We start from the raw sequence: 14,476 nt of genomic DNA on the forward strand, positions 1-14,476 counted from the left end.
CTGGGCACCGAGCATCTAGAGGTCTCCAGACAGCCAGACTCCTTGTGGCCGTGCAATGCCACCCGCACAGTCCTCAGTCCCGACGGCTTGCCGTCCTGACGATCGGACTGCCCAAATGAGGGACCGCCCGCACTGCTCAGACCACCAGCCCGCCGGCCACCTGAGCTTCCTGCTAGACTCTGATGGTCTCGAGGAGCCCACGAGTGGCCCCCCGCGTGTCGGTCAGACTGACTTCCTGACACTGTCTACAGTCACCCAGCTCTGCTTTCTGACAAGCCGGCCCCCTTCCACCCTCGCTGGTAACACGAGGCTCCAAGTGATCCTGCCTCTGGCTCAGGCTGACTCTCCCAGGCAACAGGCTGTCTGTCTGTCTCTGAGCATCCAAACGTCCCTAGCTAAAGGCAGAGCAGGCTGCCCGTTGGCCCCTGGCGGATAGCACACCTAACTGACCCTCTCTGGCTGTCTCTTTGACGGTCCGGAAGACATGGATCGTTTCCAGCTGACAGTCTCAGCATCTGACCGCCCAGTGGAGCAACCAGCAGGGTTGTTTCTCCCGATAACCAGCCGCCTGACTCACCGGTCCTCACTGGCCGACCATCCCGGAAGCCTTCTCTGTGAACCACCTCTCTCAGCCATGGGAGGGTGCACACCGGCCCTAAATCTTGGCATCACCTTCCCCAGCTGGGGACCTCAGTCTGTCTCCTGTGCAGGGTGAAGCTCCTGCTCCTGGAGCGTTCACACCCACTCAGGCTGCTGCGGGGCTGGGTGCCCTCTACAGGGAGTTTCGTTACAATGCAATGCAGATTGATGGCCGGATCAACTAACCCCGGTTCCCAAGACCACTGACCCGGCCTGTGTCCCGGGCCTCTGAGTGATCTCGGGCCCACTTCAGCCAGGATTTCTGCCTTAATCCCACTGCCTCCGGCCAGCAGACTATCCACTTATTCCAGGATGAGGACCACTCTGCATCCCTCCCAAGCTGCCCCTTTGACGATTCTGACTCAGCCTCGGCTCGGTGGACCCCCAATCCCTGTCGACAAGAACCCCCTCTCCAGCACCCTGTCAGCTCCCCTCCGCCAGACCACAGCAAACCAGCCCTGCAAAGAGAAGGAAGAGGAATAAAGCCAAGCCAGTCCCTCTCCCTCCAGTCCTCCCCAGAGCCCCCATCTCTCCCAGATCTCCATCCCCTTCTCCTCCTCTTGCCTTTCTGGAGGTCAGATCAGGGGCCTGGAGACCTCCTTTATTCCTGTGGCTCTTCCGGCCGGCCAGCCTGCCTTATTCATCAGGTTTCTTCCTGGGATCTGGGGAACCCAGCCCCTTGTGCAAATACAGGGGGAGGGCCATCACAGGCCCCTGGAAATCTGCGGTGTGGGACCGAAGGGAAGGTCCCAGCGGCCCGCCAGACTCCGGTTTCAGGGGCGGGAGTTCACATCACCTGTTCCCACGCACCCTCTCCCCTACGGTGTCCCAACCCATTTCTATTTCCTGGTCCAAGCCCCACCAGCCATCCCTAACGTGGAGTTCCTGAGGGGAGCACGGGTCCTTTAAGAGTAGGCGTGGTTGGTTCAAAAAGGAAGCAGGTGTCATTAACACCAGACACCTGGAGGGAGGTGGGGCTTCAGCCTTAGACTGACGCTAGATCCCAAGGGTGCAGCAGGGTCCAAGGGCACCAACAGGCTTAGGGTGAGCGCCGCGGACACTCAGGCCCCCGCAGACTCCGCACCCCACCGCACAATGTTAAGGGGCTCATCCCAGAGGCTGGTCTGCATAGAGGGGTTGTCGCTGAGTCACTAAATCATGTCCCACTTCTTGCAACCCCATGAACCGCAGTATGCCATGCTTCTGTCCTTCACTGCCTCCCAGTTTGTTCAAACTCATGTCCATTGAGTCAGTGATGCCATCCAACCATCTCATCCTGTCCTCAATTTTTCCCAGTATCAGGGTTTTTTCCAATCAGTCAGCTGTTCACATCAGGTGGCCAAAGTATTGGAGCTTCAGCATCAGCCGTTAACATGCAGGATTGATTTCCTTTATGAGTGACTGGTTTGATTTTCTTGCTGTCAAAGAGACTCTCAAGAGTCTTCTCCATCACAATTCAAAAGCATCTATTCTTCAGCACTCAGCCTTCACGGTCCAACTCTACACCCATACATGACTACTAGAAAAACCATGAAAGTCTCTCAGTCACATCTGACTCTGCAACCCCATGGACTGTGGCCTGCCAGGCTCCTGTGTCCATGGGATTTCCCAAGCAAGCATACTGGAGTGGGTAGCCATTCCCGTCTCCAGGGGATCTTACCGACCCAGGAATCGAGCCCAGGTTTCCTGCTTTGTAAGCGGATTCTTTACAATCTGAGCCACACTTTAACCACGGCAAAGAGACGGGCATGGCACCCACTGCCCAAAATGACGGGGTTCTCCTTGAGGGCTGCAACCCTCTCCCTCCCCCCTACTCCATTCCCCAGTAATATACAGAAGACTGTTAGCATCCAAAATCTTTTTAATAACAAGGTAGACTCTCGGGTTAGTTTTTGTAGCCACGGCTGGCTCGACGGCCTCTGGCGCGCTCGAACTTCCGGCCCTTGGAGCGGACGTAGGGTCTGCGGGGAGAGAAGGGGCCCACGTTAGAGAGAGTCAGGGGCTGCTGGGGCCTGCCAGCCAGCTGGGACTTCAGAAGAGATGTTTGCTCTAACCAGCAGCACGGGGACACCCTCAGAGGGCCTCACTCAACTGAAGCAGGGTCAGAGGGGAAGCCTGGCAGCGCAGGAAGCCAGATGGCCAGGAGTGGCTGAAGGGTCTGCACTAGGCCCTGGGGGCGTCAACCAGGGTGCCCCAGAGCTGGACAAAATGCAGCCCCACCTGAGGTTCGGATAGGCCCCGAAGAACCCACACCAGTGATGCTGGCTGGGCAGGGAGCTCAACACCCGAAGAACAGAGCTCTAAGCAGTCTTAAAAGAAAATCGGAGATTCTAGGCTGACAAACAGCTGAAGCGAAGCGAGGCTGGCGTGCAGGGCATACTCACTTGGTGTGGCTATGCGGGGTTCCTGGGGCCTTGCCGAAATGCCTGTACACCTCTCGGCCCTTGCGAGGACCTAAGGAAGGGGAGGAAGGGGCGGCTCAGGCTGATCCGGGCTGGGGTGTGGGTGTAGGGGGGCTGTCCTTGTCCCTGACCTCCCAGACCCAGAAAGGGAAAGGCTGCCAGGAGCCACATGGCCCGGCCCCTCGAGCCACAAAGCACCACTCACCCGAGAGGAGGACGGTGCCGCAGCCCTTGGGGGAGTCCAGGGCCAGCTGGTCGAAGGTGAGGATCTTGCCCCCAGCCTTGAGGATGCGACTCCGGGCGCGGCTGCTCACTCGCAGAGCACACACCTAGGGGACGGAGGACAGGCGTGGTCAGGCCCCGATGGCAGCCCGGGAGCCTCCAGCCTGCTGCCCAGACCCAGCACGAGTTCTGCTTGTTCTGCCTGGTGACCAACTACTGGAGGCAAACGTCTGAGCCATGAGAATGCAGCCACCCTTACCAGTGTGCATCTAGAAACCCACTTGACACCACAAACCAAAGCCAGCACACAGGTAAGAAAACCGAAACACAAAGATGCGTCACTTTGTCCAGAGATGATAAAGTGGCAGAGAAAGCCAGATGAGAATTCTGCCTCAGAGCGAGAACCATCAGCAGGGCCCCAGAAAGGGTTTGCCCAGGGATGCCCACCATCAACATCACCACCCTGCAATTCAGGCTTCATGCCTGCCTCACCCAGAGGCGACACGAGCCTGATGGCACCACAGCAGGACAAGGACCTCAGTGTGACCCACAGACTGTCTCCTGAGCCGCACCTCCCCACTCACCTTCAGTTTGGGCACCTCCTGGACACGAACATCATCAGTTACAGTTCCCACGACCACAGCTGTTTTGCCTTCCCGGCCAGGAAGTTTCATCTTCCGGATCTGGAATGGGTGCAGGGGAGGGGGTCAGTGATACACACATTAAACAAGTCCCTTCTGGTGCTTAAATCCAATCCCACCGATTCATGCATCCCAAGGGCCAACAGTTGTGCCCTGTCTGAGCTAAACCCATCCACGCCACACAAGCTAACTACCTCTAACTACCACAACAAGCCTAATCTCAGGTCCAGTCTGCGGAAACCTCCAAAAAAAATGCAAACAGATCTCTCCTACACAAAGCTTTTGACACCTAGGACTTGTTCTAAGACTTCAAGCCTCAGAAGATTTCATAAAAGACACTGTAAACTGCACCTCCACTCCCAACATGGTGAGAAAGAAAATGAGGCCAAGCCAGTCCAATGCTCCCACTATACAGCTTCCATTGGAGGGGTCAGAGTTCTGCACCCACCACTGGATGAGGTGAAGCCAGCTAATAGCCAGGCTGCTACCAGAGCTCCAAGCCCACCCTTCCTCTTGAAGTCGGGCTCCAGACATGACCCAGTTGCTCCCCCAGGTTGGCTATGCCCCAGCATCAGCCCCTCACCATCCGGGAAAGGGAGAGTGGTGGCCGGTTGGTGCGGCTCATGAACAATCTCTTTAGGACAACCTGATTGAAGGTGGAGTTGGTTCGTCTGGCCAGGAACCTGTACAGCTGGAGCGGAAGGAAAATGAAGAGTGAGAACCCAGGGCAGCCCAGCCTACCCCCTCTCTCCCAGCTTTCTAACAAAGGGGCAAATAGAGGGAGAGAGTCCTGCCTGGCCAGGGACCCAGAAAACCCCCCACACCACCATCCCCAGCTGTGAACAGGCTCAGAGACTGAAAACACTGGCATCTCCAGCAGCTCTGGAAAAGCAGATCCGTGCCGGTGCTCTGAAGTTCTGTTTCTGGGGTGTCCTTGATGAGGGGTCTCTGGCCCCAACCTCACCTTGACCAACAGCCTCAGGTAAATGTCCTGGCTCTTGGGCTCCTTGCGTCGAACCTTTCGGTCCTTGTTGTGGCGGATGTCAACTCCCTGCAGGGGTGAAGGAAGGGAAGACCATGAACCCAACTCTCATTTGGCAGATTTCACATGAACATTTTCAATTATTCCTTACCTCCGAGAAACAGCTAAACGCGCAGTCTCTGGAGATAACTAATCCCAGACCCACACTGAGAACAATCAGAAAATCACTGAAAACTCACTGGGTCTCAAGTCGCTCTTTTTTTTTAAAAAAAAAAAGGGGGGGGGGGGAAAGAGTGCCAATTTTACGCAGTAAGCTGTCAGCTCACAGCACAATGACCTTAATGGCACCCCTATTAACTCAAACTTTTAGTTCTTTAGCAGCTATGTTTTTCAAAAATGTAAATACCATTTAACCTCTCAACACTTGTTCCAACACGTGGAGCGTTATCAGAAACACTTAAACCAAAAACTGACTTTATTATCATAAAGGCAATGAGTGTTTTTTTCAAGTACTCTGTACAGTACCAATCTTAAAATGACTTTTCAAGCATTATCTCCTTGACTCCAAAAACCTGACCAGGTAGTTTCCCACGCTAGTGCTAAGAAAGTTGAAGGAAGCCGACGATTTCCATCACACCCTCTGCCTGCTTTCCTGCAAATTTCTTAGACTATGTCATGAACTGTAAAGAACTACTTGTCAATAACTCTCATTTATCCAGCATTTAGGTATGCAAAGATCCTTGGTGAGCACTTTCTGTGAGCACTTCTTACCGAACTCACATCTCTGAAACAAAATTACTTAGTCTCCAACGAACAGATGCTTTCCGGTCACACGGAATGCAGTGGGTAGGGAATTGAATCTCGAACGGAAGCCCGCCTGGCTCCCAAACACGGGCACCAGCCGCTTGATGACTCCCTCCACCAGCACTCAACTTTCCAGGCTGGGGAGTGACAGAATACACGAGCAACACACCCAAGAGTGGCTGTGGAACCAGCTTCTGGATCCGAATCCTGGCTCCGCCACTTACTGGCACTGTAACCCTGGTCATACTACTTAAACTTCTTGCCCCTCAATCTGGTCATCTACGATGGGACCTATATAATAGAAAGGTACAGGAAGGGTGGGCGACTGAAGAAGCCCACCCCTGGCCTTCGGGCTTCCAAAACAGCTCCCCACCGTGGGAGTCGCCTCCTTCGAACACCCCTGAACCCCTGCCTCCCTTTGGAATGTCCCCAGCCCGGGGCCGCAGTGGATGGCAGCGGATGGTCGAGCCCAGGACGCCGCAAAGCTAGCTCACCATGATGGCGCCTCCTCCTTAGCCAGGTCCGGAAAGAGAGAGCAGACGCAGGGTGGGCGGGGAAAGCCTTCAGCGTGTGGCGCCTACTTGACATCACTTGGGCGACGCGGCGCTCTACTATGACTCACGCCTCTCTATGGTGAATCAGAAGGCCAGCTAGATGGGCGTTTCCGGAATTGAGTGGAGGAAACATCTAAAGGGGAACAAGGGCTGCGCCAAGGACGGAAGGACCCGCACGTCGGGGGCCTCTCTAGCCCTATCCACGCCCTGTTCTTGATAGTCTTCCGGAAGAAAAGGCTCTCTGAGCGTGAGAGATGTCGCGCGGAGCTAGTAAGAGGCGTCGCGCGGTGACGCTCTGGCCCGACGCCGACGGCCTCTCTGTGGCTCCCGGAGGACCCAGAGAACCGAGTATTAGAGGTGAGGAGGCGGGGCTGTCTGGCTAGTCTGGACCTCAGGGAAACCTCTGACCTCAAGCTTTGGGCGTTTCCTCAGGAGGCTCTCCTCTGTCTGATTGCTTGCTGCGCCTCTCAGGTGCGGCTGCAGCTCGGGAAGTCTTACTTGAGATGTAACCCGAGATCATCTTGCTGCAGCCTCGTTTGTGGCATCCTGTATTTCCAGTTTTTAGGTTCACCTTCTCCCTCTGCCTTCAGATGGCCCTTCCCTGAACCCTACTCGCCCCTGCCATCAGGAGGCTGCTTTTCCCAGCGGAAAAGATTCAGGTGGTCCAGCGTGTTTCAGTTTGAGGGATGTGCACGGTACTGGAGCGTAGAGGAGGCAAGCTGAGGCCCCCCTCCCCGGGCTTTGGGGATGGGATGTAGAGAGGGGATGGGTAAAAAAACAAACAAACAAACAAAAAATTCCTGAAAGAGAGGGAGGGGAGCCTTAGAGGGAGACAGAGATTCCGAGAGGAGGAGGAATGGAGACTGAGAAGGGGTGTGGACAGAAAGCGAGGGTGATGAATTGGTGACGCGGGAGAATGAGAAGACCTAGGAAGAGGGAAGGTGGAGATCCAGAGAGAGCAGAGACATAGAAAGATGGTGATATCGTTTGTAAGCTAATTCAGTTCGTGGCTTTGCTGTTAATACTTACTAATGGCGTGACCTTGGGCAAATCGTGTAACTTCTCAGTGCCTTACTTTTTTTATCTGGAAAAGGGTGATGATGGTAGAACTGGCACATAGAGTGTTTTGGAGCATTTAGTTTAAAAATTAGTTTAAAAGCTCAGGACAATGTTTGGTTCATAATAAGTGCTTGCTAAAAATTAGTATCTATTCTTGTTACTGACTTTACTGGATGGAACCAGATGGACTGGTTGGGGCAGTGATAAAGCTTCTTCCTTGTGGAAGCTCTGCCTCCAGGACCCGCAGTATTCCTATAATAGCTTGGCCTCCTTTACTCTGCCCTTCAGGCTCCTACTTACCTCTTCACAGAGCCACAGACCAAACCTGCACCATGAGCCCTGACTCCTTGCCCATACCACCCACCCATGGCCTCCGAACCAGGCCCAGTGTCTGGCTGATGTGGTAACACAGCGGAGGACCAGCAGATGAATGGACGCCTTGAAGCAAAGGAGCAGCAGGACCAGGTAAGGGTCTATGTGAAAGTCAAGATAACCATACCATGGGACAGTTTTCTTCTCCTCCTTGTCCCTGTGCCTTGGTCTTTGAGTCTCAGTCTCTTTGATCACTGTATCTTTCTTTTCCCTGGAGCTCTAAGCACACACTGTGTTTCTCGGTCTCTCCATCTTACTGGGTGTCTGTCCTGTCAGGGTCATTCTTTGGCACATGTTATCTGGTGCTGTTGCTATTCTCAGTTGAACACTAGGTACACTGTTTTGCAGTAAGTGAACTTCATCCTCCATTTATCTCTTTGTGGCACAGAGTCGGGCACGAATGAAGTGACTTAGCAGCAGCAGCAAGCTCAGTCCCTATCTCCTTTAGCATGTGTCTTCCTCTCTACAATTCTGTTTCTAGGTCACCTGATATTATTCTTGCCTTATTTCTTTCCGTTTCCCTGTGTCTTTGCCTCTCTATGTCTGTATGTCAACATCTTTTGCTTTCTGTCTCTTGGTCTCAGTTCCTCTCAGCCTCCAACATTCTCTCCGTTCCTCACCCTTGACCGAGAGATATATATCTCTCAGATACTGTCTCTCCCATTCTCTTTCCTCTGTCTCTGTCTTGCCATTTCACTGGGCAAATATTTATGCCATGATGTCCCCATTCCAGTTTTTGCCCAAGGTAAACAGTTTGTGAATTAATGAACCTCTTCTTCCTGGTTTTCATTCCAAAAGTGGCTGTCCCCATCTCTCTATGTGTCCATCATATTCTGGGTTTTCTTATGTCCTTACCTTGCACATTCTTAATTCTGTTGTCTTTGTTTATCTGTTTTCTGCTTTATGTCTAAGTGTGTTACTGCCTCTGCCTCTGCTTCTCTTTACTGTTTTTGCATATCTCCGCTCTTTGTTAGATGTGTTAAGATCATTCTCTGTCTGCAGTTAAAGACCTCCTCCCCCACGCCCCCTTCTCTTTTATAAACTCAAAGGATGGGACAGGCCCACGTGCCCTCAATAAAGATGGCGACAGGGGTGGTGGCCATGGGACGGTGTAGCCGCCTCTGCTGCGCCTGTGCCCTCACCTATAATGGCGGCTGATCTCGCGAAAGGCGATACCCCGCCCAGTTCTCCAGCGCTTCCGCACGGCAGGCCCCTGAGCAAAGCTCGCGAGTCGACTGGTCACGCCCCCGCACGGTCTCATTGGTGCAATTCAGGCCGGCCGCACGGCCATTGGCTGAGCGAATGCACACCCTCCCCCCCACCCCTAGGTCTGGTGCGGACAGTTGATGATGACTAAAGGAGCTGTGTGAAGGAGGACCTGGCGTGTGAGGAGGGCCCAGGGCCGGGACATAGACCCAAGTCAGGAGGACTCAGGGACCAAGAGGAACGTATACGTAGGCCCGCGACTTGGGTACTAGTGGTGTGGGGTGGAGATGGAGAACCAGAACCAGGACTGAGAGATCCAGGAATGAAAACTCAGGTCTGGAACCAGGTTCTGGAAAGGGGGTGGGAATGAAGGCCCGGAACCCAGGGAACCAGAGACAAAGACTTAGGCTTATTGATTGGGGGGAACCTGTGGATGAAGACCAGGCCAGCAGCCTGGGGACCTAGGGACAGAATCGCAGGTCAAGGACTGGGGGAGATCTAGGGCTCCATGCAAGCTGATTTAAGGTAAGGGGAGGGGGCGCGGTCAGTGCAAGTTTATGGGTGAACCTTGAAGAACTCCCCTGGGTAGGAGACAGAGGTCGCTCCTAAGAGTGAGTCCACAGATGGGGGTGTTTCTGGCACTGTTCTGGGCCTGGGGTAGGTGAGGGGCAGAACTGATAAGTGACCGGGTGGGTGGGGCAGGGGGGGAACAAAGGTGAGCAGGAAGGAGGAGGCAGAAACTGGGCAGAGGGCAGGGGGAGGGGATCTCAGGCCCAGCTCCCAGTCTCTCCCTGGAGAGCAGGCAGCCAGACACCCAGGTCAGTGCTTGAGGTTCACCTCTTGGCCTCTGTCCCTTGCAGGTTCCCACATGTGGCTCTCCCTATCCCACCCCTTAATCCCTCCATGCCACACCCCTTTCTCAGTCTTTCCAGATACTGCATCCCCTATCTCCTGCCTCTTCTGTGTCTTTCTCTCCACTGTTGTCTTTCTGATTCTTGGTACACCTCTGGAGCCCCTACACTCTTCCTTGCTCTCTAAATATCTTTCATTGTATTAGGTTTGATCTCACTGAAGCTGTTTGTCTCCTCTCAGTGTTTCTCTGGTCTCAGACCTTTTTCTCTGTGTCTGAGTGTGTGCATGTGTATGTTTGCTCAGTAGCTCAGTCGTGTCTGACTCTCTGTGACCCCATGGACTGTAACCCGCTAGGCTCCTCTGTGGAATTTTCCAGGCAAGAATACTGGAGTGGGTTGCCATTTCCTACTCAGGGGATCTTCCCGATCCAGGAATCGAACCCACAACCCTTGCATCTCCTGTACTGACAGGCGGACCCTTTACCACTGAGCCACCAGGGAAGCCCCATTGGCACATAGTATTGAATAATTATTGGGGGAATAAAGGAATGAATCTTTGCATGCCTGGGTGTGGACCCTCCAGGATACTGGCCTTCTTGTGCACCTGACCTCTGCCCTGTGTCCTCAGGGTCTTCCCACACTGTGTCTGGGCCTGTCTCCCTCTGGTGCTTCCATCTCGCCTGTTGGCACCCCTCGCCTCGCTGTCTCCTCCTGTCCACAGGCCCTGCCCGTGCTCCTCTCTGCCCACCACGGGGCTCCTGGACTCTGACTCCTGCCCTCCTTCCTCCCCCACAGAGGCCAGAGCAGGAGCTGACCTGGAGCTGGGGCTACCGGCCTAGAAGCGCCCTGGACAGGGTCAAGGCCATGGCCCCCCCACCGCCACTGACCCCCAGCACCCCACTCCTGCATGGCGAGTTTGGCTCCTACCCAGCCCGCGGCCCACGCTTCGCCCTCACTCTCACACCACAAGCCCTCCACATACAGCGGTTGCGCCCAAAGCCCGAGGCCCGGCCCCGGGGTGGCCTGGTCCTGCTGACCGAGGTCTCAGGCTGCTGCACCCTGCGGAGTCGAAGCCCCCTGGACTCAGCAGCCTACTTCTGCGTCTACACCTACCCCAGGGGCCGGCGTGGGGGCCGGCGCAGAGCTGCACGCACCTTCCGGGCCGATGGGGCAGCCACCTACGAGGAGAACCGCGCTGAGGCCCAGCGCTGGGCCACGGCCCTCACGTGTCTGCTCCGTGGACTGCCACTGCCTGGGGACGGGGGTGAGGCACTGGGCAGCCTCTCTGTCCTAAGGCCACCTCGGTGTCTCTGCGGATCTCCCTCTGTGGGCATCTCTGTGTCTCCTTTTCTGTGTGTCTGTCTGTGTGATGTGTCCCTCTGACTTCATACTGAAAGAGTGATATACAGACAGGGATGGGCTACAGAAGGAACAAAATCACAGGCAGAGGAGTCATGCTTGCTGCTCTTGCAAGATTTCAGTCTCTGTTCCCTTCCCTTTCCCTGGGTCCTGACCACAGATGAGTCAGAGGCTCCTGGGCTGGTGAGAGCAGCCAACTGAGACATGCTCCTAGGCCTGGAGATGGCATCTCATCCAGCTCTGGTTGGGGGGTGGGGGGAATCAAAGAAGGCTCTTGGGCAGAGACCTCCACCCAGGGTACTCAGATGGCACAACCCCAGGTGGTGGTTTTTCCTTGGTCCTGACTGCTTCCCACAGTGGAGTAACCTGACCCGGGCCCCAGGTGTTTAGGGGTGTGAAAGGTGGAAACCACAGCTTTCCTCCTTCCTCCCTGGAGTCCACAGGGCACGGGGATTAGACTCCCCAGCGCTGCCTTTGTCTCCTCACCTGGGGGGTGGTGGCTGCACGGGGCTGTACATCTGGGCCTGAGCTGGTGAGGCCTGGGAGGAAAAAGCTGGACTTCCAGGTTTTGACGCCAGCCCTCCACCAGCTCCTTTGGGGCTATTTGCAGTTCCTGTTTCTGAAGTGAGGGGCCTGGGTCCCTGACCTGTGTAGACTCCTTCCCTTCTCTCTGCAGAAATCACCCCCGACCTCCTGCCGAGGCCGCCCCGTTTGCTCCTATTGGTCAATCCCTTTGGGGGGCGGGGCCTGGCCTGGCAGTGGTGTAAGAACCATGTGCTGCCCATGATCTCCGAAGCGGGGCTGTCCTTCAACCTGATCCAGACAGGTAAGGGCGGTGTTAGGAGGGAGGTGGGAGCTGGAGGCTAGAGCTCCAGAATCCGGGGGCGGGTGGTGGGTTCGGAGGCGTGAAAGAGCCCCCCTCACTTCTGGTTCCCCATGTTAGAACGACAGAACCACGCCCGTGAGCTGGTCCAGGGGCTGAACCTGAGCGAGTGGGACGGCATCATCACGGTCTCGGGAGATGGGGTGCTGTATGAGGTAGGGCAGGACCACCCTTCCTCAAGCCTGTGCCCGGGGGCACCGCGGAGGCCAGGACCAACAGCCGGGTGTCCGGTCTCCCACCCTCCAGGTGCTGAATGGACTCCTACAACGCCCCGACTGGGAAGAGGCTGTGAAGACCCCCGTGGGCATTCTCCCCTGTGGCTCGGGCAACGCGCTAGCAGGAGCTGTGAACCAGCACGGGGGGTAGGTGGGAGGAGCCCTCCTGGGATAAGGGGCCTCGTTCGTCTGCTTCGCAGCCCTCCCCCACTCCCTCAGCACTTTTGCCTGCCTGGTTCCAAGGGTCTCCCTAGTGCCTAGAACTGTGCCTGGCACACAAGAGGCACTCAGTGAATGCTTCTGCAGTGAAAGACCTGACAGGGAACCTGGCTCAGTAAGAAGAGCCCGCCTGGAGGTAGCCAGATGGCTGTGGGTGGGCCCAGGCCCGGTCTGCTTCCCTGTCCCTCTGTGTCCAGTCCACACCCCTCCCACCTGGCCCAGGAACAGAGTGTCTCACTAGCCCTGTTCACTCTTTCCTGCTGTCTGTCCATGTCTGATTGTGAAGATTTGAGCCGGCCCTGGGCATTGACCTGCTACTCAACTGCTCCTTACTGCTCTGCCGGGGTGGCAGCCACCCTCTGGACCTGCTCTCCGTGACTCTGGCCTCCGGCTCCCGCTGTTTCTCTTTCCTGTCTGTGGCCTGGGGCTTCGTGTCAGATGTGGACATCCAGAGCGAGCGCTTCAGGGCCTTGGGCAGTGCTCGCTTCACCCTGGGCACAGTCCTGGGCCTTGCCACGCTGCACACCTACCGCGGCCGCTTCTCCTACCTCCCTGCCACCGTGGAACCTGCCTCACCTAACCCTGCCCATGGCCTGCCAAGGGCCAAGTCAGAATTGACCCTGGCCCCGGCCCCAGCCCCAGCCGTGGCTCACTCACCCCTGCATCGCTCAGTGTCAGACCTGCCCCTGCCCCTGCCCCAGCCTGCCCTGACCTCCCCTGGCTCACCTGAACCCCTGCCCATCCTGTCCCTCAACGGTGGGGGCCCAGAGCTGGCTGGGGACTGGGGTGGGGCTGGGGATGCTCCACTGTCCCCGGACCCACTGCTGCCCTCGCCCCCGGGGACCCCCAAGGCAGCTCAGCTCTCACCCATCAGCGAGGGGCCCTCAGAAATGGCAGCATCCTCTGGGCTCCCACCTCCCACCCCTGGCCCCCCGGTAGCCACCTCTGCTGGGGGACCACCTGACCACCTGCTCCCTCCTCTAGGCACTCCGCTACCCCCAGACTGGGTGACAATGGAGGGAGACTTTGTGCTTATTTTGGCCATCTTACCCAGCCACCTGGGGGCTGACCTCGTGGCGGCCCCCCACGCGCGCTTTGACGACGGCCTGGTGCACCTGTGCTGGGTGCGTAGCGGCATCTCGCGCACGGCGCTACTGCGCCTGTTTCTGGCCATGGAGCGTGGTAACCACTTCAGCCTGGGCTGTCCGCACCTGGGCTATGCCGCGGCTCGTGCCTTCCGCCTCGAGCCGCTCACGCCTCGCGGAGTGCTCACGGTGGACGGGGAGCAGGTGGAGTACGGGCCATTGCAGGCGCAGGTGCATCCTGGCCTTGGTACGTTGCTCACGGGTCCTCCAGGCTGCCCTGGGCGGGAAGCCTAAACCCGACCAAGTTTGGAGCCCGCCAAGGGCGGGGCTTACATTCCCAAAGGGGCGGAGCCCGAGCTAGGGGACACGGCGAGGCTGCTGGAGTTCGCGCGGAAGCCGCACACCGGTCCCAGCCGCGTCTCGGGATTGCGCCCTACCCTAGGGGACCAGAGGTGATGCCGGAAGATGTCCCGAACTCCAGGGGCTTGGGGTCGGCAGGGTCACGGAGAAATGGGGTCGCTCCAAGGGTAGTGCCTGATCAACGAGGGCGGGATACACTCCAGGTCCTCGCGCCCGACTCGTAGAAAGCCAGGTCGGCTGAGGGCGGAGCCTGTCTTAACGCGTCGTCCAGTGACGCGACCTGGAATGTACGGGCCGGGGAGGCCTTAGCTAATTGGCCCAGTCTTCTCCGGTGCCTCCACCAAGCTGGCCAATCAGCCCGGGAAGGGCAGGTTCCCCCGGGCCGGCGCTCCGATTTGCACTACTGTTCCTCTACCCCCGGGTGGGGAAGTTCGTATCCTGTCTTCTGTGCGTTCCCCCTGCCCCAATCTTCAAAGCAATTGAAAAGGTCTATGCAATAAAGGCAGTGGCTTCATTCCTCTCAGGTCCTCGCCCCTTCCTCCATCCGGCAGCCCGTGGGAGGGATCGGACTCTGGGCACTCCTGCCTTTTATGGACCGAAGCCCAGACCTGCCCATGGACTGT

General features: G+C 56.8%; 2 protein-coding genes across 13 annotated transcripts; one reads left to right on the forward strand and one right to left on the reverse strand.

Moving 5' to 3' along the window:
- Positions 1-2,482: 2,482 nt before the first annotated feature.
- On the reverse strand, positions 2,483-6,254 carry RPL18 (ribosomal protein L18). The gene is made up of 7 exons (XM_065926452.1): positions 6,185-6,254; positions 4,869-4,955; positions 4,488-4,595; positions 3,848-3,946; positions 3,247-3,370; positions 3,024-3,093; positions 2,483-2,600 (listed from the first exon to the last, which is right to left on the reverse strand). The coding sequence occupies exons 1-7, from the start codon at positions 6,185-6,187 to the stop codon at positions 2,525-2,527; spliced, it is 567 nt and encodes a 188-aa protein (XP_065782524.1). The 5' UTR covers positions 6,188-6,254; the 3' UTR covers positions 2,483-2,524.
- Positions 6,255-6,399: 145 nt separating this feature from the next.
- Positions 6,400-14,401, forward strand: SPHK2 (sphingosine kinase 2). 12 transcript variants are annotated; one of them, XM_065926439.1, is made up of 7 exons: positions 6,400-6,601; positions 7,592-7,768; positions 10,528-10,996; positions 11,768-11,917; positions 12,035-12,129; positions 12,221-12,336; positions 12,695-14,401. In XM_065926439.1, the coding sequence occupies exons 2-7, from the start codon at positions 7,730-7,732 to the stop codon at positions 13,785-13,787; spliced, it is 1,962 nt and encodes a 653-aa protein (XP_065782511.1). In that variant the 5' UTR covers positions 6,400-6,601; positions 7,592-7,729; the 3' UTR covers positions 13,788-14,401. The 12 variants fall into 12 exon arrangements, with proteins under 12 accessions (XP_065782511.1, XP_065782512.1, XP_065782514.1 ...); XM_065926440.1 differs by having other exon boundaries at positions 7,614-7,768; XM_065926442.1 differs by lacking the exon at positions 6,400-6,601 and adding an exon at positions 6,626-6,958 and having other exon boundaries at positions 7,614-7,768.
- Positions 14,402-14,476: the final 75 nt, after the last annotated feature.

The sequence above is a fragment of the Muntiacus reevesi genome, chromosome 2 (genome assembly GCF_963930625.1).
Source record: "Muntiacus reevesi chromosome 2, mMunRee1.1, whole genome shotgun sequence".
NCBI classification, from domain to species: Eukaryota; Metazoa; Chordata; class Mammalia; order Artiodactyla; family Cervidae; genus Muntiacus; species Muntiacus reevesi.